Raw genomic sequence first — 25,307 nt, forward strand, 5'->3', positions numbered from 1 at the left:
CGCCTGCAGGAAAATACTTTTAGGAAAACTGCTGGCAGCTAAGTACGAGCTCTTCGGTAGTTCCGTCCTATGTATATGTTTTTTTTCATTTGGTTACAATTTTGTAACAATACATTGTCACTGTAGGGCACTGTTAGCACAGAAATGCGGGAAAGCAGGGTTGAATTATTTTTGCAGTATACTGAATGTTGGTAATGGATTATGCATTCTGTGTTTTTTTAAACTCTTTATTTAACAGACCACGGGAAAGTTCAGGCTCCCCTTGTATGTTTTATCCCCTCTCTCTGTACTCACCCTCCCTTTCTTTTAGCCCATACCTTCGTGCTCCGAGGCATCTACACAACCCTTCCCCCTTTTTTTTATCTCTACTACCTCTGCGTGCTGTATCTTTATTCAAAATCAGAAAAATCGGTGCTCGTTTAGCGTTGAAGGCACAAAGGGGCTGCACGTTTAGAGTTTAATTCCCAAACTGCATCTAAAACATAACACCTGATTACATTGCTGGCCTTTTTAATTTGAATATCAGTACAGGCCTACATTTATCTATACATTTGCCTCTCCTGCTGCTGTAATTAACTGTTAGTACAGTTTACATTAACAAGTTTGCTATTTGCTAAACTCTACACTATATACATTTTACCGTACTGAATCAGACTTCTTTCCAAGACTACACTATTTATATTTCATAGATATACTCATGTACATACATCCGATGTCTGCTCTTTGTGTTTGTGGGCCCTTTAGCACTTACTTTCTTTTTTTAAATTATCAAGCAGTTTATAAAGTAATTTGAGAAGAAGTAGCTTGTCGATGTCATCAGTGATGTTATCAATTATGTAATTTAACTTGTCATGAGTGATATATGTGAAGTAACTGAAAGAGACAGTTAGCTGTAGATACCTTACCTTAGAATTACCCCCAGACATCAGTCTGGATCCTGAGAATTATTCTTAGCAGTTCCCTTGCGTGTCGGGAGGTGGCATCGGTCGACTCTGCTGTCGTGGTCGCTGGGATGACGTGGTGGTGCCTACTGAGACACCGCTCTGCACGCTGACGTCAGTTCTGACACGACTTTCCAAGCCAGTAGCGCAGAGCCATGCAAGACATTGACCACTGGTGCACCACAACTGGGGCCCTGAAAGCAGAGCGGGAAGGATTGGTGGGTTGGTCAGGAATATACAACTAACCTATGTCTCTTACAGATACATTGTTACTAAAGGTAAGCAACTGTTCATCTGAAAGAGACAGTTAGTTGTAGATTCCTTACCTTAGAATAGATACCCGAGCAATACCATCCCCGGTGGAGGATCTGCAAACTAAGTTCACACCAGAAAGTCCTGGAGGACCGGACGGCCAAAATAGCTATCCCTCTGGACTTGGCTGTCCAGGCATTAATGTCTGGTGAACGGGTGCAAAGATGCCCACGTGGCCCCCTGCCAGATGTCAAGAATTGGAACTTCATGTGCCAATGCAGTGGTTGCTGCCGTAGCCCTAGTGGAATGAGCATGCAGCCCCACTGGAGGATCCTTTTTCGCTAAATCGTAGCAGACTTTAATGCAAAGGACAACCCATCGAGAGATGATATGCTTTTGAACAGCCTGACCTTTCTTGGCGCCTACAAAGCCAACAAAGAATTGGTCATCCACCCCAAAATCTTTTGTGCGGTAACGGTAGGACAGCGCACGTTATGTCGGTTCCTTCTTTTTCTGCGCCAGCCTAGCGCAAATCCAGAGAGAGCAACCACTAGTCATTTTTTTACTACCTTTTTCAATGTTTTGTCGACTTTCTCCTGGTGCGCGAGGGATGTCCCAATGCCAGACCAGGTTCAAGCCTTGCGACTCCTGTCACAAGCTGATGTCTGTGACGGATCGGCACCTTGTGTGTCTTTGGTGTCTGGAGCACGACCATTACACGAAGTCGGGTTCTGACTGCCGGGCCATGAATCTAAAGTCTTTGTGGGGGCGGTCCCGAAAGCTATTGGAGGTCTGGCGGTCGGCTCCGCGTTGTTCCCCTGTCTCGTTAAAGAGAAAGGGCTTGAGGCCGCTCGAGGAGCACCCACACCTCTTGCACTCCCAAGACATCAGGTTCTCCAGGTAAGTCCAAGAAGAAGAAGGCGAAGAAGCACTGGCATTCTTCGCCTTCTCCCCATCGGTCAGCTGGCACGATGCAGGATTCAGATAATCGTCGCTCCAAGGCTCCATCTCCGATGCCTACTTAAAGGATGACTCCACATCTCCTCCGGAGCGTTCCCAGCCCAACTCCAAAAATTTTACGAGGCACTACACCTCGTTTTTGGACAGCCTGACTCCGCTGACATGCCTTCAGGCCCAGCGGAGCCGGTTGGGGTTCCTGGGTCTTCGATGCCGGCTGCTCCAGCCCCAGCAGGCCCCACATACCCAGGGCTGGGTCCAGATCGACGCCGGTCAATCTCACTCGACCTTCCCCGGCGCTGATCCAGATGCCCATGGCCGGCACTGTCCCCATCATCCCCCCAAGATGGACCCGGAGCCAGACCGACGTCAGACCCGACACCGGAGGGGTACTTTTGTTCCCCTGTTCATCCGTGGTGTTCCCTACCACCCAGAAGGTGGTGATGAGGACTGGGAGGGGTCGCTGGACAGACCCGCTGGAAGAGCCAGACTGGAGAGAGGACTTGGGTGACGCCAGTGGTCTGGACACTTCTCTAGACCTTGGCCTACTTTCTACCCCTACCATGGCTACGGAGGAAGGAGCGTCATACGATGTGGTGGTGCGAAGGGCGGCCGAGGTCTTGGGCCTTGAGCTCCCTTTAGTGGTAGTCAGGACTAACCTCCTGACAGAGGTGCCTCAGCATGCGTCTCCTCATCTGAACCCCTTCTGCCCTTCAACAAAGCCCTCACTGACGTCCTTGTGGGCACCTGATCCAAGCCCAGCATAGGGGCTCTTGTGGCAAGAGCTACTGCCCACCACCATCGCCCATCCCCGGGGACCCAGTTTTCCTCACCCAACACCCTTTCCCCAAGAGCATGGTGGTCCAATCTTCTTCTTCGGAGGGTGCATTCCCTTCTGCTGCTCCAGATAGGAAATCCAAGAAGCTGGATCACCTTGGCAAGCTCATGTTCTCTTCCTCCAGCTTGGTACTGCAGTCCGTGAATACAGCGTGCCTCTTGGGCGGATACTCCCTCATTATCTGGGATAGGGTTGTGCAGATGCTCCTCAGTACCCGGAGGAGGCCCGGAACATACTCTCCCAAGCAGTGGCGGATGGGAGAAATGCAGCCAAATTCACAATAAGATGTGTGCTGGATACCACCTACTCTCTGGGAGGAATGATTGCCATGTCGGTAGCCCTTAGACGCTGCGCCTGGTAGAGGACATCTGGCTTTTCGGGGGATGTCCTGTCAACTTTGCTGGACATGCCCTTGATGGGCGTTGTCTTTTTGGTGACAAAGCACAGTCGGCGCTGGAGTGCTGTAAAGGTTCCCAGGCGCTACGGCCAGATCTTTGGCCTTGCTGCGTCTTCCCGAGTACTCAGTCTGCTTTTCGCCCCTTCCGTGGCTACGGAAGGAGTGCCCAGCCTCGTCCGGCCCAGCCTTGTCACCGGTTTACACAAGCTGCCTAGTTTCTGTGTGGCCGCGGACATGGGACCCAGCGACCTTGCGGGACCAGTTCACCCTTTCCCCCCGCCACAGCCTCCAAACGCTCCTAGTCCGACGCTTCAGGACCATCAACGGCCAGTGGGCAGCAGGGTTTGCAATCACCTCCCTCACTGGCAATCCAGCACATCAGACAGATGGGTTTTGCAAATAGTCCGAAGGGGCTACTCTCTCCCCTTTGACACTACTCGTCCCTCCTTGCCACCGTCTTTCGATCGCATGTCGGAGGATCATTTGACGCTAATCAGCCAGGAAGTCTCCACTCTCTTGGTCAGGGGAGCTATCAAGAGGGTCCCTGCGCCAGTAGCAGGTCATGGTTGCTAATCCCGTTACTTTCTGGTGCCCAAGAAGGACAAAGGCCTGCGTTCTATCCTGGACCTGAAGGCCCTCAACCGCTTCCTCCGGAAGGAGAATTTCAAAATGCTCACGTTGGCTCAGGTCCTGTATGCCCACGACCCTGGAGACAGGATGCTGCCGCTGGACTTGCAGGACGCCTATTCCTATATTCCCGTCCAGCCAGTCCACAGATGCTATTTACGGTTTGCGGTAGGTAACAAGCATTTTCAGTTCACCGTGCCCCCATTTGGCCTTACCATTGCCCCTCGGATGTTGACGAAAGTGATGGCGGTGGTCGCAGCTCATCCACGCAGATCAGGGGTTCCAGTCTTCCCCGATCTCGACGACTGGCTGTTGAAGGCGTCCTCGGCCCAGAATGTTATCTCCCACCTCAAGACAACAGCAGACCTCCTGTACTCGCTGGGGTTCACTATCAATGTGCCGAAGTCACACCTGACTCCCTCTCAGATGCTCCCTTTCATTAGAGCTGTTCTGGACACAGTGCAGTTTCGGGTGTATCCTCCCGAGCAACGAGTCCAGGATATTCGGGCTATGACACCACTGTTTCAGCCTCTATCCCGGATGTTGGTGAGAATGACCCTGAGGCTGCTGGGTCTCATGGCCTCCTGCACCCTGCTGGTGGATCATGCCAGATGGCATATGCGGGCTCTACAGTGGGCCCTGAAGTTCCAGTGGGCGCATGTTGGAAAGTGGGTTATTGGTAGGGGCAAATGTAGATCTGCCACTGGCAATAAGGCCACTAACACATGATAGGACTCAGCATAGGTCTTAGAAAAGTATTCCTTTGCTCAACCCTTTGTAACGTGGCTGCGAGCAGACCGGCTTAACTTCAAAGACCGGTATGTAAAGCATTTAAAAACACCATTTCAGTAAATAATTAAGACACAACAAAATAAAAATCCAACACCAATTTATAAAAATAGTTAATATTTTTATCTTTTAAATGACACCAAAACAAAAATAATCCACTGTAGGGAACCAGCGATATGAATTTTTAAAGATTAGTCACTTTCTAGTGCTTAGAAACCAACAGTGCCCCTTTAAGTCATTTTTGTTTTCTCTGTCAGGGACACACCTTTATAAATTGTTCTGAAGAATTCTCACTACTGTAGTGAGCCGCCTTCTTCAGCAAGCGGGGTCTAGTTAGAACACCTTCCTGGTGTTCTGCTTGCAGGTCCCAAAGTATCCAACACACAATCCAAGGTTCTGGCATCTCCAAGAGGGTCCTTGGAAGTGTGAAACTTCAATTCCGCAATCCACTTGAACAAAACCCTTACAAATCCACTGGTACTCCAGGCTTTGAATTCTTTGTGGGGCTGTTCAGGTGAGCTCTGTTAACCTGTAGCTTGCAGGGAGTTTCCACTCTTGAGTCTTTTGGCAGCAAGGTAATCCACAGGGCTGTAGTTTCAGATGGTGCAGTCTTCATAGGTCAGGCCTTAGAGTTCCTTGCACACAGCAAAATCATCAGCAGGACACTTCTTGCTTCATTCAGTTTCAAGCAGCAGATCTGGAGGGCTCTGCCCCTCTCAGATACTTATTCAAAATTCTCTGGGTCAAGCACCAGGTCACTGCTGACCAATGAGAGCAGGGCAACTCCTCATGGTTATGACCACATCCTGTGCAGTGTGGCATTAGTTTGTCCCAGAGTGCATCATTCTTCCAAATCCATAATGGCTGATTTTCCAGCAAGGAGGTAAGAGCTGGCTAAACACACCCCCTAACATCTGCACATACCTTTCTTAAGCCTAGCACTGACTCTGGGTCACGACTGTCTTACTGGACTAAAACCCAGGCCTCCCTTCTGCCTTTGAAGAACGTAGTTTACGACGCCACCTCCTGGGCTGGCATTCCTATAGAAGAGATCACTGCCCTTCCAGCAGCCTGGCTAATCCTCTTAACACTGACCAATCAGGGCAGACCACTGAAAGGCTGAATTTGGACGTACAAACAAGAAAGTCTTATAACTTATTGTATGTACACTTTAGGAGAAATTCAACAATGTAATATTGTTGGATTTACTACGACCATTCTGGGAAGTCTTTGAATGGTCCGGCTAGTCCTCTCCTATCAATATTTATTAATCAATCACTTCCTACAATGTTAACCTATGGCCCATGGGGTTTGCAATGGGGAAAATGACTTGCACCACTTTTGTAGCACCAGGGCTTATAAAACCATATTTTATAAGTATTTCCCTAATTTCTACCGGACCCCCACCCCCCTGTGCAACTAGGGGAGACTTCAGGGGTTCTGAATCTGCAGAAATATTACAGATCACCCTTACCCAATTCTTCCAGCATCAAAGTCGAATTTGAGCACCTCTTTAAGACAATTTGGGGAGTGAAATGTAAAATTTCACTTTACTCAGGCTTTTAAAAACTCATTTTACAAGGGCGCTCCTTATAGATAACTGACCCCCCCGCCCCTGGGATACCTAGGGGTGACCCTTGGGGTCCCTAATATGCAAAAATAGGGTAGGTTTTTAATTTTTAAGGGCCCCTACCCCCAAAGTCGAGTTTGGGCACAATTTAAGGTTTAAAAAGCTACCCTGCCCACCAGTGCAGCTTTTAAACTGACCTCAGGCTTCAGCACTGCACACATGCTGGTGCAGAGAATCTGCTGGCCTCTAAACAGCCATGCTCCAGGATACTGGAGACTTCTAGGTAGTTTCAATCTCCTGCCCTATTACATACTAGGGGCTTAGGTGGTAGGTCATGCCAGCTTCAGGGGTACCCCACCATACTATAGTGTACCCTAGTGTATGTTGGGTGTCTTAACTGTGTTCTAATGTGTTCCTTTTAGCTTGGCCCTGGCCAAACAGAGCCCAGGGTCAGTCAGAGTCAGTTACCACCAGTTCCAGTCAGCAAAAAGTTGGGGGGGCACAAGATGACTTTGCAACAGCGCAGCATCAGGGGAATCTTTCCGACTACGTCCATGTCTCGGAGGGAACTGTGCAATAACTTCAGTGGTGGGTAACAAATCAAGCTTGGGTTAGAGGCAGATCCCTCTCCTTTCCCCAACCAGACCTAACAGTGGTGACAGATTTGTCACTCCTGGGATGAGACGGCCATCTGGGAGAGGTGGAGATCAGAGGCGTCTGGTCTCCTGCGTAGTCTGAGCTCCATATCATCCTAGCCTGTTGGAGCTCCGGGCGATACGTCTGGCACTAAAAGCATTCCTTCCCTCTCACAAAGTGAAAGTGGTGCATATGTTCACAGACAGCACCACCGCCTTGTGGTACTGCAATAAACAGGGCGGTGGGGTTGTGGACCCTATGTCAAGAGGCTTTGGACATGGCTGGAACATCAGGGAACCTGGTGGTTCAAAACCTGGCAGGTTCTTTGAATGCCAGGGCATACAACTCAGCCGTTTGTGTCTGGTAGACCACAAATCTCGTCTTCACTTGGAGGTGGTGCAAGGTCTCTTTCAGCGGTGGGGAGAGCCTTGGTTAGACCTGTTCGCCAACTAAGAGGAGGCGCAGTCTCAGCAGTTCTGCACGTTGGAATTTCCAAGGCAACACTCGCTCAGTGACGCTTTTCGTCACAAGTGGAGTTGTGTCCTCCTGTATGCTTTTCCGCCTGACCACTTCTGCCCGAGTGCTAAAGAAGATCAAGCGTAACCGGGCCCAAGTTATTCTTGTGGGTCCAGACTGGGCATGAAGAGTCTGGTACTCCGAGCTCCTGAGCATGGCCATCGATCCTCCAATCACACTGCCCCTTCTGGAGGATCTTCTGTCGCAGCAACAGGGGACGGTTTTCCACCCGAACCTGTCCAGCCTCCACCTTCTTGGGTGGAGATTGAGCGGTGACGGTTGACAGCTTTTGACCTTCCACCCAATATTTGTAATGTCATCTTGGCAGAAAGGCTTCTTTCCACTAAAACCGTGTACGCCTGTAGATGGAACAAGTTTGTTGCCTGGTGTATACAAAAGCTGTGAAGCCCCTGTCTCTACCTCTTTCAGAGGTTCTCTTGTATATACTTTCTTTGGCCTAGCAGGGCTCTGCTCTGGGCAGTCTTAAAGACTATCTTGCAGGTAGTTCTGCTTTCCTTCGGCTTGAATCTTATTCTAACCTGTCTTATGTTTGCTCCCTTCGAACCCCTTCACAATTATCCTCTCGGGCTCCTCACTCTGAAAACTGCCTTCCTTGTTGCCATCACCTCTGCTTGCAGGGTGAGTGAGCGTCAGGCTCTATCTTCCAAGCCACCTTTCTTCTCTGTTCATCCAGACAAAGTGGTGCTTAGGACTAGGACCTTGTTCCTTCCTAAAGTAGTTACACCATTTCACATAGGACAAACTATCACTTTGCCCACCTTTTTCCCACCACCACATCTATCCGAGGAGGAGGAGAGAATCCACCGTCTGGACCCTAAACGTGTGCTGTCCTTCTACCTCGACCACAGGAAAGATTTCCGGGTGGATGACCAACTGTTCGTTGGTTATGTAGGTGCCAAGAAAGGTTGGCTGTTCAAAAGCAGACGATCTCTTGATGGGTTGTCCTTTGTATTAAGGTCTGCTACGCTTTAGCGAAAAAGGAACCTCCAGTGGGGCTGCGTGCTCATTCCACTAGGGCTACAGCAGCAACCACTGCATTGGCACATGGAGTACCACTTCTAGACATCTGCCAGGTGGCCACGTGGGTATCTTAGCACGCTAAACAACGTTTAGGATGAAACTTTTTTTCCCACATGGAATCACAACGCGGTTGTTACAACGACCTCGTTGTGATTCCGCATACAATTACTCCGCAAGTCTGAACAAAGACTTGCGGAGGGGGGGAGGTGTTGGATTTAAAATCCAACACCTTCCCTAGTGTCCACACAGACTGGAGTTGGAATAGTAAATTATACTATTCCAACATCCAGTGCCCCCCCTCTGCAAGTCGTTGTTCTGACTTGCGGAGTAATGGTATGCGGAATCACAACGTGGTCATTGTAACAACGGCATTGTGATTCCATGCGGGAAAAAAGACTGCGGGAAAAAGACCTATATTCTCTTTGCACATGTTCACCAGACATTCCTGCCTGGACAGGCAAGTCTAGAGGGACGACTATTTTGCCCGTTCGGTCCCCCAGGACTTCCTGGTGTTAACGTAGTTGGCAGACCCTCCACCAGGGATGGTATTGCGGGGTATCTATTCTAAGGTAAGGAATCTACAACTAACTCTCTCATTCAGATGAACAAGTTGCTTACCGTCATAGGTAATTTGTAGATTCCTTACTGCCGCAACCATCCTCACTGCTCTGCGAACTGACTTCTAGGGATAGGGACTCCCTTACAGGGCCCTAATTGTGATGCACCAGTGGTCAGTGTCTTGCATGGCTCTGTGCTACTGGCGTGGAAAGTCGTGTCAGAACGGACTTCAGCGCGCAGGGGCGGCGTCAAGGTAGGCATCGCAACGTCATCCCGGCTACCCCGACGACGGATGCGGAGTCGACCAATGCCACCTCCCGACACGCTGAGTTACTGCTAAGAAATTTTTTTCCGGATCCAGTCTGACGCCTGTGGGTAATTGTAAGATAAGAAATCGACAAAGGTAAGTATATTGTTCTTTAAGCAGTGCAAGGCGAGGGTCTGAGTTATAGTTAGCTCACTGATCTATAACTGGTGTATTTCATTGTTTTATTTTATTTTTTACTTTCAAGCACTAGTTTTGAACTCATTTTCACACTGAACAAAAACACTACTTTAACCTTTGTTTTTCAGTGTATTTCTAGTTTTTTTTTTTATTAAGGAAACCGGCTTTTCGTAGATCCCCCCCCCCCCCCCCCCCCCCCCCCCACATTTTGCCTTCATTTGGACTACTAGCTGCTAGGTTTTTGACTTGAGTGCCATGAGGCCTTCTAACCAGACCTCATTGCCAGTTCTCTAACTCCTTACAAAGTGTATGTTGAATTGGCTATCCCCAATTGGCAAGTACTCACTTACTTAGAAGTCCCTAGTATATGGTTCCCAGGGTACCAAGGGAATGTAGGGCAGATTGTCCACCTTGTGCCACCCTGTGTGTGACAAAGTAGAAAATGGCTCCCAGCCACCAATGCAGACTGAAAGGGTAGTTGTTGTACTACCAGTTTGACTTTACCATTACAACAAATGGCAAAGCCACCACTTCCCTGAACAATATATGTAGGTCTCCCCTAAGGACGGCCTAAAGAGCCAGATGGCAGGGTACTGTATATTATTAAGTAGGACATGTATGTTTATATGTGTCTTACCAGCAAAACCCTTAAAGTTGTCATTTTGCAGTTGAAAAGTTAGTAGCTTAATTGGCTAACATAGGGTTACCGACTTGTACCTCAGCATGGCTAACTTCTGAATGTGACTACCTAACTGTGTACTATAAGATATCAAATTGATCGTGGAATTAAACCTGAACTAATGCCCAGGTCTAATTTAATGTCGCTAATAAAGTAAAGAAATTTTTAGAAAGTAGCATCACCGAGGCACTGGCCCACAGACCTGCGTGGGTAGTAGCGTGAACAACTCCCAGGTTTCAAAACAATAGCAGCCCACTGGAGGGAGAGGTGTCACCTCCCCTAGCAGGAAGCCATTCAGGGTGTTAGCCCACAAGGCCTACTTCAAAGGGGAGACCCCCTTTGGTGAGCAAATGTCGATAACACTCCAGAGGTGCTGCCCTTTGTTCAAGTAGGCTCGCTGGAGATGGAGGCAGAGAGGGAAGACCAGTGCCCAAACTGGTTTTCCGATGCGTGTGTAGCCCACACATAGCCACACCTTTAGGGTGGGCTACCCAGTTTCTCACAGCCGAGGAAAGGTTTAGACATCTTGAGAGTGCCATAATAGCGCAATATGGAAATTTCAGGATGTCTCACATTGCCGGAAAGTCATCACGAAGAGGGAGGAAGCCTGTTAGCTCATTGGCTAGTGACCACATTGTCCCCTCTAGGCACGTTTCCAGAAAAAGCATGGCACCCCTAACCCCTGGAACCTACGATCACGTCTGAGGTGGAACTAGGACCAAAGAAGAACTGCCCTGCTGTCCCCTGGACCGCACAAAGAGTGGCTGCACCTTCTTAAAGGGTGCACGCACCTGCTGCACCTTTGGCTAGCGAAATCTGATAGAGACTTCTAGCCCCAGATTCCTTATCTTTGAATTTACCCTAGGTGTCAGACTGTATCCGGCAGATTTTCTGTAAGCAGTACCTCACTGCGCTAGAAGGTGACGTCGATCAGATTAGTGTGTTCTCTCTGCGCTGGAAGTGACGTCCATGGCACTTATATAGGTGCCCCCTAATAGCGCTTTTGTCTTTTCTTTAAGCACCAGCCAGCGCTGATCTGGAGAAGAGCTATGCCTCAGATACTGTTTGACTGTTTTTTTTCAATGTTTGAGTATTTTGAGGATTTTCCTCCTGGTGTGTTAAGCGATGTCATCTAGGAAACCCAGATTCAAGCCTGCATCTTCTGTCAACAGCCGGTATTGGTGACTGATCCACACGTTGTCTGCATGTGGTGTTTGGAGCTCATCCATGACCCAAATTTGTGTTCCGAGTGCTGTCCATGAATCCGAAGGCTTTGAGGGAGCGGTCCCTAAAGCTCGTGGTGGCCTGGCTTGTGTAAATCAAGGTCCCAGGAGCACTCACTGATTCCAAGGCCATCGTCCCATTCCAAGTCCTCTGAACACTCAAATAAGTCAAGGCATATGAAGAAGTCGTCAAAGAGTTCTTTGACAACCTCTTGTCTGTGGCCCATTGAGACGAAAGAGGAGCATTGACATTCAAGTCGTGGCTCCATGGTAGTACCTGTGCCGGGAATAACTCTGCACCTCCCCGACTTTCCTGGAGCCGGACTGACTCCCGCCCTACTAAAAGATTTCTGTGAGGCAATGCACCTCATTTATGGGGCGGTCCTACCCCTCTGGTTCAGTTTTTGGTCCTGCAGGGTCAGAAGGGGCCCCATCTGATGTCGCGATAGCAGCTCTGGCCCTGGCTCCAGTGAGCCCCATGGATCCATTCCTAGATCCGGAGCAGCATCGGTCGAGCCATTTCGACCTTCCCTGATGCCCATCTCGATGTCGACGCCGCTGGCGGCACTGTTCCTATTCTGATCCCCGACTCCGACTTGGAGCCAGAAGGGCATTGCTCAATGCTGTATTCGACGCCGGCAGGAACTTTGCTTCCTAAATTGGCGCCTGAACCCCTGTTCCCTACAGAATAAAAGCCCTATCAGGAAGACCTAAACTTGGACTGGTGTGAGGTACTGAATGAAGCAAGCGGACTGGATACTTATTCAGATACTGGTATGCTTTCTCCCCCACTATGGCTACTTAAGAGGGTGCTTCATATGTAATGGTGGTGCAGAGGGCGGCTGTGGTCCTTGACCTTCAGTTGTCTTCTGTGGCAGTCACGACTAACATCTTAACGGAGCTGTTACAACCGGAAGGTCCACATCTAAATAGATACTCCCATTCAAAAAAGCCCCCACTGACATTCTTTTGGGGACCTGGTCCAAACCCGACACAGGGGCTCCTGCAAATAGAACGATCGCTAACTGCCTTCTCCAGGGGACCCTAACTTCCTCACCCTACCCTAAGGAGCTTGGCGGTCCAGCCTCAACATACCAAGGCACATTCCTTGCTGCTGCCCCAGATAGGGAATCCAAGAAGCTGGACACTTTGGGGAAGTCTTCCTAGTGCTCCCGATTGGGAATGGAAAGTATGCTATCCTGAACTCCTGGGCATGAGCATCTGTCTCTGCCACTTTGGAAGGACCTTCTGTTCCTGCACCTGAACCTCTGCAACCTATTCCTCCATGTGTGTGATTGAGCAGTGGCAGTTTAATGCTTTTGACCTTCCAGTGGCTGTCTGACATCTTGACAGCCAGGCGTCCCTCAACCACATCTATTTATGCCTGCTGTTGGGATATGTTTGGGTCCTGGTGCACTTCGAAACAGTGACCCACTCTAGGCCAAGCTGTCCGAAGTTTATTGTTTATGTTGTCCCTTACCCGGCAAGACCTTGCTTTGGGCACTGTTTTAAGGGTACTGCTGGCTTTTTCAGCCATTTCCCGATTCTGGAACAGCCCTTATTGTTCGTATCTCTGGATGTGATGAGTTTTCTTAATGGGCTACAATATGTTTTCCCCTTCACAGTTTGTTATGACTCAGTGGGACTAAAATCTTGTTCGAACATTCCTTATGTGTGTGCCCTTCAAGCCTTTACATAGTTGTTGCCTCAGGCTCCTTACCCAGAAGGCTGTCTTTCTTCTCAGACAAGCTGGATCTTCAGACTCAAGCCTCCTGCCTCCCGTACGTAGTGACTCCTTTTCATGTTGGCCAAATCATCACTTTTCTGGTGGTGTTTCCACCATCTCACCACCCCTCTAAGAAGGAGGAGGGATTCCACCAGCTAGATCCGAAAAGGACACTCAGCTTTTATATTGATCATACCAGAGAACACAAAGTGGACAAACCGCTAACTAGGGCTACTGTGCTCATACGCTGCATTAGGATCTGCTATGTGCTGGCAAAAAATCAGCCCTGGAGGGTTTGTGGACTCATTCTATCTAAGCTGATACCACTGTATTAGACTGCGGGTTGCCTGTTCTGGACATATGTCAAACTGGGTGTCGCATCATACGTTCACAAGGCACTATTGTCTAGATTGCCAGGACTGCCAAAAATGGCATTTTGCATGCTTGGTCCTGCAGGACTATTTGGTTTAAGCCCGTTCACAGACCGACCTCCTGGGAGGCATTGCCTCGGTATCTATTCAAAAGGTGAGAAATCTGCAGTTAAAAGTTTAATTAAGAAGATCAGGTTACTTACCTTCGATAACGCCTTTTCTGATAGAAAAAAAGGTGGGCAGGTGGTGGTGGTTATGGATATGTTGATGCTAGCTATGTGCACGGGGAGGATGGTTGTTCCAAAGTTGTATAAGAAGTGGGGGCATGGATCTTAGGGGGCTTCTGAGTGCATGGTATTCATCAGGGTTGTGGTTTCCTCATTCAAGAGGGGCTTCCAGTTGCTTAAATGCTGTTTGGCAATGAAGCAGGTGTCCGGTTGGGAGATGGAGTTCTTACCAGTATGCTGTGTGTTGAATGTGTTGTAGATCTTGGCAATCGTCTGTTCGAAGAAGTTGAAAGGTTGTTGCAGAGTGTTTGGGATGGGATGATGCTGTCAGCAAAATTACAGGGGTATACCATGGCCCCATATATCACTACGTTTTTATCCCTTATAACTTAAAAACTACTGAACCAACTTACATACAGTGCCAAAAAGGAACAGGTGCACTCCATAACCTACATTCCTGCCAAATTTCAAGAAAATGTGTTAAGCAATTTTTGCCACTATGTCCAATACTAACGACTGTAGAAAATGCATTGGTGGAAAATGTGTTTTGGGAACCGCCATTTTTTTATCCTTGTACCCCCTTAACTAACCACCATGAAGCTTTGCAGAAGGAGTAGGTCTGCACAGTTTTGTGGCGATTCATTAAACGAGGGCAAAGCTATTAGCAAGCAAAAATTGGAGGAATTCCTATATCTTGGAATCCTAACTATTACTAGAGTGGCTAACGATTCGTTGAGAAAGGCTTTTTATCCAAAACACGTCATGGCTTGCAGCTTGGGTTACACAAGAGAGTAAATATTGATTTCTACGGAATTTTTAGATTTTTAGTGGAAACGGTTTGTTTGTATGTTTGTGTGTGTGTGTGTATGTGTATATATATATATATATATATATATATATATATATATATATATATATATATATATACTGCAAAGATACGTGCACAATCCTTCACGCAATCCAGACCACACCGGCAGTACTTCAAAGTTCATCTTTATTAAAAGGTAGGCATGGCGCGTTTCGAGTAAAAACCCTTTCTCAAATGCCATATGCTGTACAACTGTGGGTTCGTTAGGTTTAAATAACGGGACTTTTAGACATTGAAAAAGGACCAAGTCCATTACATCCAGATTTAAAGGGACAGTTATTTGTTCAGTCTTTTGTGAATATTGCGCTGTTTATGCAATTTGAAAGCAAAGGAGAGTACCATTTCTTACTTTGAGTTCTTTAGTAACCCCCAAGTGGTGAAACAATGTAGGTTTGCTTTGCTCAGTTCTCCGTTTTGTTTGCTTCTTTCACTGCTTGGACTTCATGTCCCATAGTGCTCCACAACTGTCCCGTTTCATTTCCAACTGGTTTCCAATGTAGATGGCAGTAAAACTTTACTTTTACATCGTGTACTGCGTGCCATTGAAGTTTTACAGGAGTAATTATATATATATATATATATATATATATGAGTCCAAAACAGTTCGCCAGTCTCCCGACCACACACGGCGGCGGGCTCGAGTGAGGAGGCGATCCTCGTGAAATGCAAAGAAACAACTTTTTGGTCACAAAGTTGACTCGAGCCCAGGTCCTTGGTAGCGTGTTATTTATTCACACACAGAATGCCAAACAACACCCGACGCGTTTCGGTGCAGCCGCACCTTGGTCACGGGTACATATATATAATTCTTTGATCACATACCACACTGGTGACAGTTGCACACTATACAAAATACACTATACAAAAACCTGATAAGATGACACATATTGTATGAATATTGATACCTGCTGTCCACATCAGTTCTATCTTCCAGCGTTTCTTCGCAACAGCATATTTGAAGTTGCCCATTGCTCATCTTGGGCACTGCTAAAGTGATGGATTTAAAGAGACAGCACCTGTAAAATATAATAAAGAAAATAAAGTAATGCAACTTGCAAATTCTTAGCTTTGTGCTGTATGCAGTTTATCAATTGTCTCTTCCTATCTGACATTGTGATTCAGAAGAAAGAAACTTTTTAAATATTTTTGCCAGTGGTGAATAAGTAGAAGTAGGTGTTAGTGGAACTTAAAAGCCAATTAGGAGAGTCAATGGCTTCCCATTGCACAACTTTGCATTTGCTTAGTGCCTTTCCAGTAAACCACTATGACTTGGTTGTTGCTTACACCGACTCTCATCTGATGATAAAATTCGCACTTAGACCGACAAGCTCTTTAATTTTTGATGATGTATGATTGGTTGTAGGAAACTAAGGCAAGACAAATGCCTGATGTGTTTACTATCTTTGTAAGGTTCCTGAAATGTGTTTGCTTTTTCCTCTTTTTAACCAGGAAGCGAAAACAACTCTCTCTATCTGTATTATAAGGGACTCTCAAAAACGCTGCTCACGTTCAAGTTCGACACAGTTAAAAGTGTGCTGGACAAGGATCGGAAGGAGGATGACACCAATGAGTTTGTCAGCGCAGTGTGTTGGCGGGCGATGCCTGATGGGGTAAGGTCATGCTTGGATAACCTTCTGTTCAAGGTGCTGTGCTTAAATCTGTTTAGTGCCCCATTGTAGGGAAATGTTATAGTAGTTCCTGCTCTTATGCCACATTCACTTAGTTTGATGGTTTTGTCTAGTCCTGTTTTGGCAAACCTCAATTTTGTGAATTAGTTGTCAGTCTGAAAAATACCAGTCTTAGTGACCCAGTTACCTTGAAGTAGAGAACTCCTTGAAACCTGTATTAATATTCAACAACTATGAACCATCCTCCTACCTAGACCTTACAGTACTGGGACGAGAAATTAGAGCTTTGGGCAAACAGTGCTGTTATGACCATGGGTTGCGATACAAACAGTACTGTGTATTCTGCATTGTAATATTATCACTAATATCCACAAACATAGAATATTCTTGCCTAAATTTAGGGTTTCAGAAACACTTCATTTTGAAAAATGGCATATGTTTTTAGTTATAGGTGGTGAAATGCTGTTAGTTCTCAAATGCAAGCACAACCTCCATAGTCAAAACAGGATAATTGTTTTCGGCATTCTTTCCGCACATAAATAATACATAAAGCAACATGGTTGCATGAGATAACCAATATGATGCAGCAAGAGAAGACCTCAAACTCTTTAAAGGAAGAGAGTATATGAAGGAAAATTAGCATGATAGGCTGACTAAAGCAAAGTTAAAAATTCACAGTTCATTTATTTGAGCCAGCAGCTCCCTTATCCTCGCATATCTTGCACTGGTGGTTGCCTCTTGGGCTCTGTTTTTTCATCTCGTGTTGAGAGGACATCAGAACACTTCTAGGGTTTTCTTGCCATGGATTTGTGAGGTATTCCAATCAGAAGTTGATGTTTTTCAACTTTATCCAATTTCATTGGAGTATTTAGAGCTTTCTTTCATTGAAAAGCATCCTCTTTGATAGCACTTCATGGTTTGTGAAGTGCTTCTCTGATGGCGGAAGAAGGCAGCCGTGGACAACATAATTTGTGTGGTCTGTTCACATTTAGGCAAAAGTGCACATTTGATCAATAAATGACTGAAAGAGCCCTGAAAGTATTAGTAGGATTTTTCCTCCTCCGTTGGAAACTGGAAGAGTTTAGGAAAGTGGAAGAAAAGAAAAAAAACAGCAAGGGATGGCTATATGAGATGTGTCTTCCACTATAACCATATCCACTCCACAAAGGCATTCTTAAATGAGGAGCTCTAAGGAGAAGAAGCCGCCATCATCGTCACTAAGATTATTCCTGAGTTATGTTTTGAGTCTGAGTAATGATACCCTCCTGACATGCTCTCCCTTAAAGGTCAGCTCTCCTGCAAGTATGACACTGAAGCAAAGAAACATTCAGATGTTGCAGGAGAAAACCTCCATCTGCATAACAAAGCGGTCCATGCCATTGTACTGCCTATCGAGGCACTCGAGGTCTTCGATGCCAGAACTGTCTTTGTCACGTCAATTTTCATCAAGATCAACTTAGAGACACTCTGTGTCAGAGAGATCGATGTTGGTACATTTGACGTTGACAATTACTTCTCAGTCTCCTTCTGGACAGCTGTCCTTACCTACTCCAGCATCTTTCTCTGCTACCAACCAGGCCTCCAGTGATGATAATTCACTTCAGGTCTTCTACAACCACTTTTTATCCCCCCTAACCCACTCATGGTTCCAATGGACACTTGCATTCCACTTAAAATAATTATTCCTCCTTCCCCACCTGTTCAGTCCTTTGTTCGGTGATTCCTGACTGTTCCCCATTGCACATCCCAGATGCACACAGCTTCCTTGAAAACTAAAGAGGAAAAGATCTGCATGCAGCTCTTTTCTTAGGCATATGTCTTCATACTCTTTTATTTTCTTCTTTATATTAATTTAATTACAAATTACAAACCTGGTCTCAGGCAAATGTCAATGTACAGTCTGTGGCCCTCACAAGCTCTGCCTGTAAGGCACAATAAGTCATACCATAAAATATTGTAAACAGGATTATGGAAGGGAAAAGGCTGTGGGGGAGGAGAAGATGATTTTGTTGTAATTCTTATTTCAGACTAACATTAATGCACTTCACAAAGAACTTGGCAATATCAAAATATGAGAAAATAGTAACATGTAAGGTTTATTTATATATATAGGATGCTGAACAGGCTAGGATATGCGATTACAAATAAATATGCTCTAACCGAACCAATTTAAGGGATGACAGGACCACTTTTTGTCACCCATGGGCATCACTTCCACTGTGGTGCAGAAAGTCTTACTAGCTTCTAGATGGATTCTCTGTGATTTGGCCGTACAAAGTTATGTCATTACGAAAAGGTGTTCAAACCTGTAAGAAGACCTCTGTCTCGTCTTGTTCTCTGTATACAATCCTCTTGTAAAAGGTGATTTTGTACATTACAGTCAACCATTCAATATGTTTGGGGATGCCTGTGTCCAAAAATAACTAGTTTAACTACCATCAGCTCCATGGACAGGAGGCAGCGTTTGTGGTTTGTTAGGTCGTGGATGTCAGTGCTATCATGAAGAATTATAAAGTGCTGTGGAAGGGGAATGGGTAGACTTAAGGACCTGTTAAGAGTGGTCTTTGTTTTAAGCCCATAATGCAAATGTGTAGAACAATCGTGTAGAACGTGTGTAGTGTCATAATGTGGTTGATAACATCAGCAACAATTCAGTGGTGCAGTACACCCCACTCTCCAAAGCTTCTTAAGCATCCAATACCAATCATGTATTGATTTGAAGACACAGCATTTAATTTGAGATTCCCTTACCTCACAATAACAGCTCTCAAGGATCCCTTTCTAGTACTCTTCTGTGTAAACTATTTGAAGCTTTTCTTGCCACCTATATTTGCAATGAAATTAAGCCATACATGCAATCTACAAATGCAAGTGCATAGAAAGAGTGGTGGTCTGGGTCTCCCATCTTTGGAGAAATATCACGCAGCCTTACACCCAGCGCAATTTTCCTATGAGAGACCACATTTAGAGGACCCTCCAATATGTGTTGCCCTTGAACAACATCTTATCATAAATATACCTGGTATATGAGTAATTAATAAACATTTAGCTCTGGCCTTTTTGACCTGAATCCCAGTCTGTCATTCAAGCAGTGGTGAAGATTTGAACCTAGGATCAGAGATGGCTTAAAATGAATACCAACATACATAAATTGACTTCCCTATGGCATAATGCACACATTAGTACTGGAGGGCACCCACCATTTGGGAGCTGTGGAAACAGGTGGGCATCCTGTCTTTTGACCAGCTTCTTACACCAAAGAATCTCAAGACATTTGAAGTGCTCGATGAGCAATATCATCTTCCCCGCTGTAGGTTAGGTGTGCTACCATTGGAAATCCAGCCATTGCTAGTAGTGTCATATCTTTAACGTTAGGGACATCACAAGGGCGTAATGTCGGGCATATATAATATATTATAACAGCATCATCACTGTGAACCTCAAATGGTGAGTCTTTATACTCTGAATCAACATCCTCATCATATACATCTACCTCACGGACATGTTTGTTAGTTCGTTAAAGGTGTTACTTGTAGACGATATTACAACCTTCTAAGATGCTCACCTCAGGGGAGGATGGAAATTAAACACCTCAGTTGAAGTCCCACAGGCTTCAGTGTGCGTCATCATGGAGACACTATGACCGTTCTCTGGTCCTAGACCTCTGTTGCGTTAATTCCCTGGATTTGCAGAACTGGATGTACAGACCTTCAAAATAAGGCTCAGTGTATCTAAATTAACATTTCCAAATGTGGACACTGCATCAGATTTTCCCCTACTCAGAATAGAGGACTGGTTATGCGCAGTGGGCCTGCAGGATGTACTCTTCCACATACCAGTTGCGAGGGAGTTCTGAAAATTCTCAAGATTCACAGTAAGCTCCCAGTACATAGTCTGAAATAGCCACCTCAGACATTTGCCAAGTGCATGGCAGTGATGGCAGTATATGTTCTTAGACTAAGGAACTAAATCTGTCTGCAGCTTAATGATTGGCTGTTAAAGCTTCACACAGCAGATCAAGCTCCCCAATGTTTTAATACTACCATTACTCCTCTTTGTGTGAGCCTTCAAGTCAATTTCCAGAAATCTGCATCATCCCTGAATAGGTTCTTATTAGGTAGGATCTACCTTTGAACACAGGATGAGAAGCATATCCTTCTTCTTAGAAAGTGCCTGACATTTTTCAAGGTGTTTTTCAGTGTCTTCAAGTACAGAAAACATTTACTCCAACTGCTCATCAGATGTACTCTCCTCAGGATGATAGCCTCCTGCTTCTTCATTCTGCCGAAAATAAGGATCTGATAGAGACTACTAGCTGCAGATTCCTTAACGTAGTATTATCCCCAGGTGTGAGACTGGATCCGTAAAATTTTGCCACAGCATCCCTGCGCGCCGGGGGACGGCATCACGCGACTCCGCCCTGACTTTGTCCCCGTACGTGACATCAGCGAGGTCACATAAGTCCCACCCCAGCGCGCCTATGTCAGTTTTTTCCTTTTCCGCGTGCAGCGCGGATCCGGATCGTGCTCCTGACCTGTTTCAGGCCTTTCCTTTGTTGCCTGTGTGTGGGAACAGTGTGCGAATGCCTTCGGGCTTTAAGACGTGCTCATCTTGTGCGCGCCAGATGTCGGCGACGGATCCTCACCCCATGTGCATGTGGTGTTTGGGTGAGCACCACAAATCCACTGACTGTGAGGCGTGTCAGCAGCTGAAACCGAAGTCTCGGCGGGAGCGCCGGAGGAAACTCCTTTCTGCTCACTTGTCCAGGTCGACGTCGTCACCGCGCCCGGCCCCTGCGGAGGGTTTCAGGAACCGTCGCCTCCGTCTTCGACATCGTCCTTCTCCCAGGCTGCAAGAGCGTTGCTCACCTGTCGGTAAGTGTTGCAGTTTGTACCCGAGGGCTGGTTCCCGGCCTGTTGGGGGCACGGGCTCACCGCGGGTGGTGCGGCCCCACGTGTCGTCCCACTGTCCACCGAGAAACCTGCCTATAGATACAGTTAATCTTCCAGCCCTTGAAAACCCCCAAACAGACTTTCTAAATAGTTACTTTGTAGAAGACCACCAATGGGTTCTTGACAACAATATACGAGAAGGCAGTTTGATGGATTGTGGCTATCCTCAAATAAGACCTGTTTGCAATGTCTCAAAATACAAAACATTTCCTCCCAGATAGTTAAGACTGTTAAGACTGGGTTCGCTGGTGGGTTCGCTGGTCTCAAATTTCCCCATGTTTTTCTGCCAGTCTTAATGATTTCATCAGCTCTAATGAAACGGAGGTATTCCAATGCAAAGCTGATTTGTATTGCCCCAGAGTGGCTGAGAGAGACAATGGTGATTTTTTTCAGAGCATTCTCTACCTTTAATGCAACACAAGAAGCTTCCATGGATACTGAATGTGTTAACCAGGATGCGAGGTGATTTACACTATTTCAACAGGATGTCCTTGAATTTGGTGGCGTGGCTCCTAAAACTGTGCAATATGAACACCTGACAATTCCACAGCTGTGTTCGAACATCTTGAAAGAGGCGAAGAGAAGTCCTACAAGAACATCCTTCACTTTTAAGTGGGAATGATTCTATCTGGTGTGTCTTACCTAGGATCCAGTGCCCTGCCAGTAAGATGTGATCATTCCATACCTGCTTTATTTTGCACATATCAACCTACAATTGACGCCCTATGGGCTAAGTAGCGCAATATAAGTCGGGATTCATTCATTCATTCATTCAATTTGCCTCGATTGAAGTACATTTGGTAGTGGTTACAGCCTACTGAAAAGGTTCTTCTCAAAGGTCTTTCTTTACTGTTCTTGGCAGCCTTCTCGTACACGTATTACTTTTACTTTCGAAATTTTTTGTAGGGTTAATAAAAACATTACAAAAAATGAGATATTTAACAATTCCAAACAATTATAAAATCAGTAAACATTTAAAAAAGAAGTTAATTCCTAATCAGTGTATTAAAAGAATCTTTAGCATGTGCGATTTTTATCAAAAGGCACATCCAAAATGCAAATTCATGACTTAGGGGGTCATTATGATGGCGGATTTCCCGCATACTCCAGGCCGGCGGAAGCCACAACAGGCCCGGAGGATGCGGGAAATCCGCCGAGGAGGCTTGAAAGACCCACCGCCAAATTAGGATGGCTGGTGGGTCTCACAATCTGTCCTCCGCTTTTCCGCCGCGGTCGGAAGGCGACCACGGCGGAAAAGCACTAACATGGCTGGCGGTGTCTATCAGACACCGACAGCCATATTAGGATGTAGGGAAAGTAATGCTTTTCCGCGGCGGCTTTTCCGCCGTGGAAAAGCATACGGACATTCACTTTTGGGGCCCGTTGCGGGCCCCCTGGGTGAAGGTTGCGCGGGGGTTGCACATGGGGGGTACCTATGGTACCCCCCTGCCTTTGCGTGCACGAAGCGGCAGGCACCGCGCGGTGCCTGCCGCTTTGTGCATGCAAATGCACTGCTTTCATTTTTTACATTGCGGCGGGTGCTGCTTCAAGCAGCACCCGCCGCAATGTAAAACATACAGGATGTGACCGCCAGGGTGGTGGTCACATCCTAATTGCCATGGAGGGACCGCCGCTGCCCATGCGGACGGTCCCTCCTACTCAGGGGTGGCGGACGGACGCAAGTCCGTCAGCCATCCTAATCGGCCCCTAAGTGTTGACCTAATTTTGCTAGTTTGGCATGAACTGCATTGGAACATGTTATAAATCACTGATCAAACGCCTATCCATTGGATTAAAACTTTGCTTCAGTGTTAGTGAACATGATTTAATGTTTAAACTTCTAAAAGATGGAAGTAAAAATGAAGATCAGTCAATTACAAAAACCATGACAGCACTAAATGTTGTGGTCCAGCGATACATTCCAATAGGGGCAAAAGTGTCAGTTTGTGGAGTAACTGAAGTATTCCCACTGTTGCCTGTTACTTTTCCTTTCAAGTTGATTGTAGGATTAATAAAAACATTACAAAAGAAATTATATTTAACAATTCCAAAAAAATATAAAATCTGTAAACATTGAAAAAAGAAGTTATTTCCTAATCAGTGTAATTACAAGAATCTTTAGCATGTGTGATTTTATCAAAAGGCAAATTTAAAATGCAAATGTAAGACTGTTAGCCTAATTTTGCTAGTTTGGCAAGAACTGCATTGGAAAATTTTATAAAAGCACTGATCAGAATGCCTATCCATTGGATTAAAACGTTACTTCAGTGTTAGTGAACATGATTTAATGTTTAAACTCCTAAAAGATGGAAGTAAAAATGAAGATCATTCAATTACAAAAACCATGATAGCAATAAATGGTGTGGGCCGACGATTCATTGGAATAGGGGCAAAAGTGTCAGTTTGTGGAGTATCAGAAGTATTCCCACTGTTGCTTGTTCTCACCCACATCAAATTGGCTAAATCTCAATCTTGTTGGATCTTGCTGCATTCTAAAAGGTGGGTTTGTTTTATTTGTTTGCCAGACCCAAGTGCCCATATATATTTTAGTTAGAGCCATAGGAACTCAAATTGGTCCTCTGTAAATTGATAGATTCTCCTTTTGCTTCTATACACGAGGCTTCAGTGCAGCATCTCACTTAGATATAAGCTTTTCTTGTGGCCTTTACATCTTCTGCATGCATATTAAACAAGCTTCAGGATCTGTTTGGGGTGGAACTTTACATAATATTTCACCTTAATGCGGTCTTTATGAGTATGCATCTTTCTTTCTCATAGGACATATAATCTGATGTCCATGTTAAACCATATGATTGCTAATTTCCTTCAGTAATCCATCTTCTCCAGTATAAAGATATATTCATTCATTTGATTCAATGAGAGTAAGGGAATTGAACCAGCCCTTTATCAACTATGGAACCCTCTAAACTGCTTTCGCTACATCCAAACAGTTAATTTCCAGTTGAATAGTTTCTTGCCTCCTTAAGCCAACAAGCCTCTGCCTGGTAAACTTAAAGATCATTCTACGTGAGGGAAAGCAGTTACTGCTTGGTTGAGAAATGCCAGTGTTAAACACATGTAAAGCAGGTAATATAAATGTAATTCCATACTTTCACCAAACACTACTATCTAGACGTAGACTCTACATTGGGGACATTGGTTGGTCAGGCTGTCCTAAAGAGTTACACGTTCTTGTCTGACCATGAAAAATAACAAGTTATATTTTTTCGGGTTGTGTTTGCTATTCTATTGAAGGACTATCAGTGATTCTTCTATAATGTGGAGGGATATGTAACTTGTATTCCTAGTTCTTCATCCTATGATCTTCACTGGATTATTAAACATCCTTACCAGGTTCTCTTTCGTAAATAGCAGGTAAATGATGTGTTACATTTAAAAATCTGAAAGACTTCCTCAAAAAAGAACAGAGCCAGTGAGTCAACTGCCAGTACAATGCATGCTGGGATATGGAAGCTGCTGGCTGTTTAAAAGAACAGTGCATATTTTCAGTTTTTTGTACAGTCAACCTGTAAAACTAGTTTTTACTTTGTGTACTTTCATCCATCTAGGAGTTTGGGGTCTCCCTTTGTTGGAGATAGCTTGAGATCTCATGCAGCAATGTTGCTTTTTGTATTAATTATGAGTAGGAAAAAAATGGAAAAAGCTAACCAGTTCCTACTATAGCTTTTGCACCAACATTTGCCTCCTGTTGCAGTTGCGCCTACATTTGAGAGATGCTAGCTTTTCATCTCCATGCATACACTTGCTGTGTTATGAAACTGATCAGTCCAGGGTCCCCTAACAAAGGTAGAAATATTACATTTTGATGATGTCAGTGAAGATTCTCACGTTATCAAATTAGGATTAAAAGTAAGTAAGGTTTCCTTCTAAAATAAAGTACAAAAGAGAAACCGCACAATCAATAGAGATTGTACCCGAGTTCATGGGGAAGTGTTGGTTAAACTATTTGCTGTATACTTGGTCTTCAACAATGTTTAAGAAAGTTGAACACTTGGCAATATTGAATTGACTACCAATCCCTCCACCACAAACATGATTGTGTTTA

The 25,307-nt window shown here is 45.6% G+C and overlaps 1 protein-coding gene across 1 annotated transcript in view; it reads left to right on the forward strand.

Moving 5' to 3' along the window:
* The window catches only part of COP1 (COP1 E3 ubiquitin ligase), a 917,107-nt gene that overhangs the window by 702,179 nt on the left and 189,621 nt on the right, over positions 1 to 25,307 (forward strand). The window contains exon 18 of the mRNA XM_086956597.1: positions 16,111 to 16,271. Coding sequence (XP_086812723.1) covers positions 16,111 to 16,271 — 161 coding nt within the window. The remainder of the gene's footprint in view (positions 1 to 16,110; positions 16,272 to 25,307) is intronic.

The sequence above is a fragment of the Lissotriton vulgaris genome, chromosome 1_1 (assembly GCF_964263255.1).
Source record: "Lissotriton vulgaris chromosome 1_1, aLisVul1.2, whole genome shotgun sequence".
Taxonomy (NCBI): Eukaryota; Metazoa; Chordata; class Amphibia; order Caudata; family Salamandridae; genus Lissotriton; species Lissotriton vulgaris.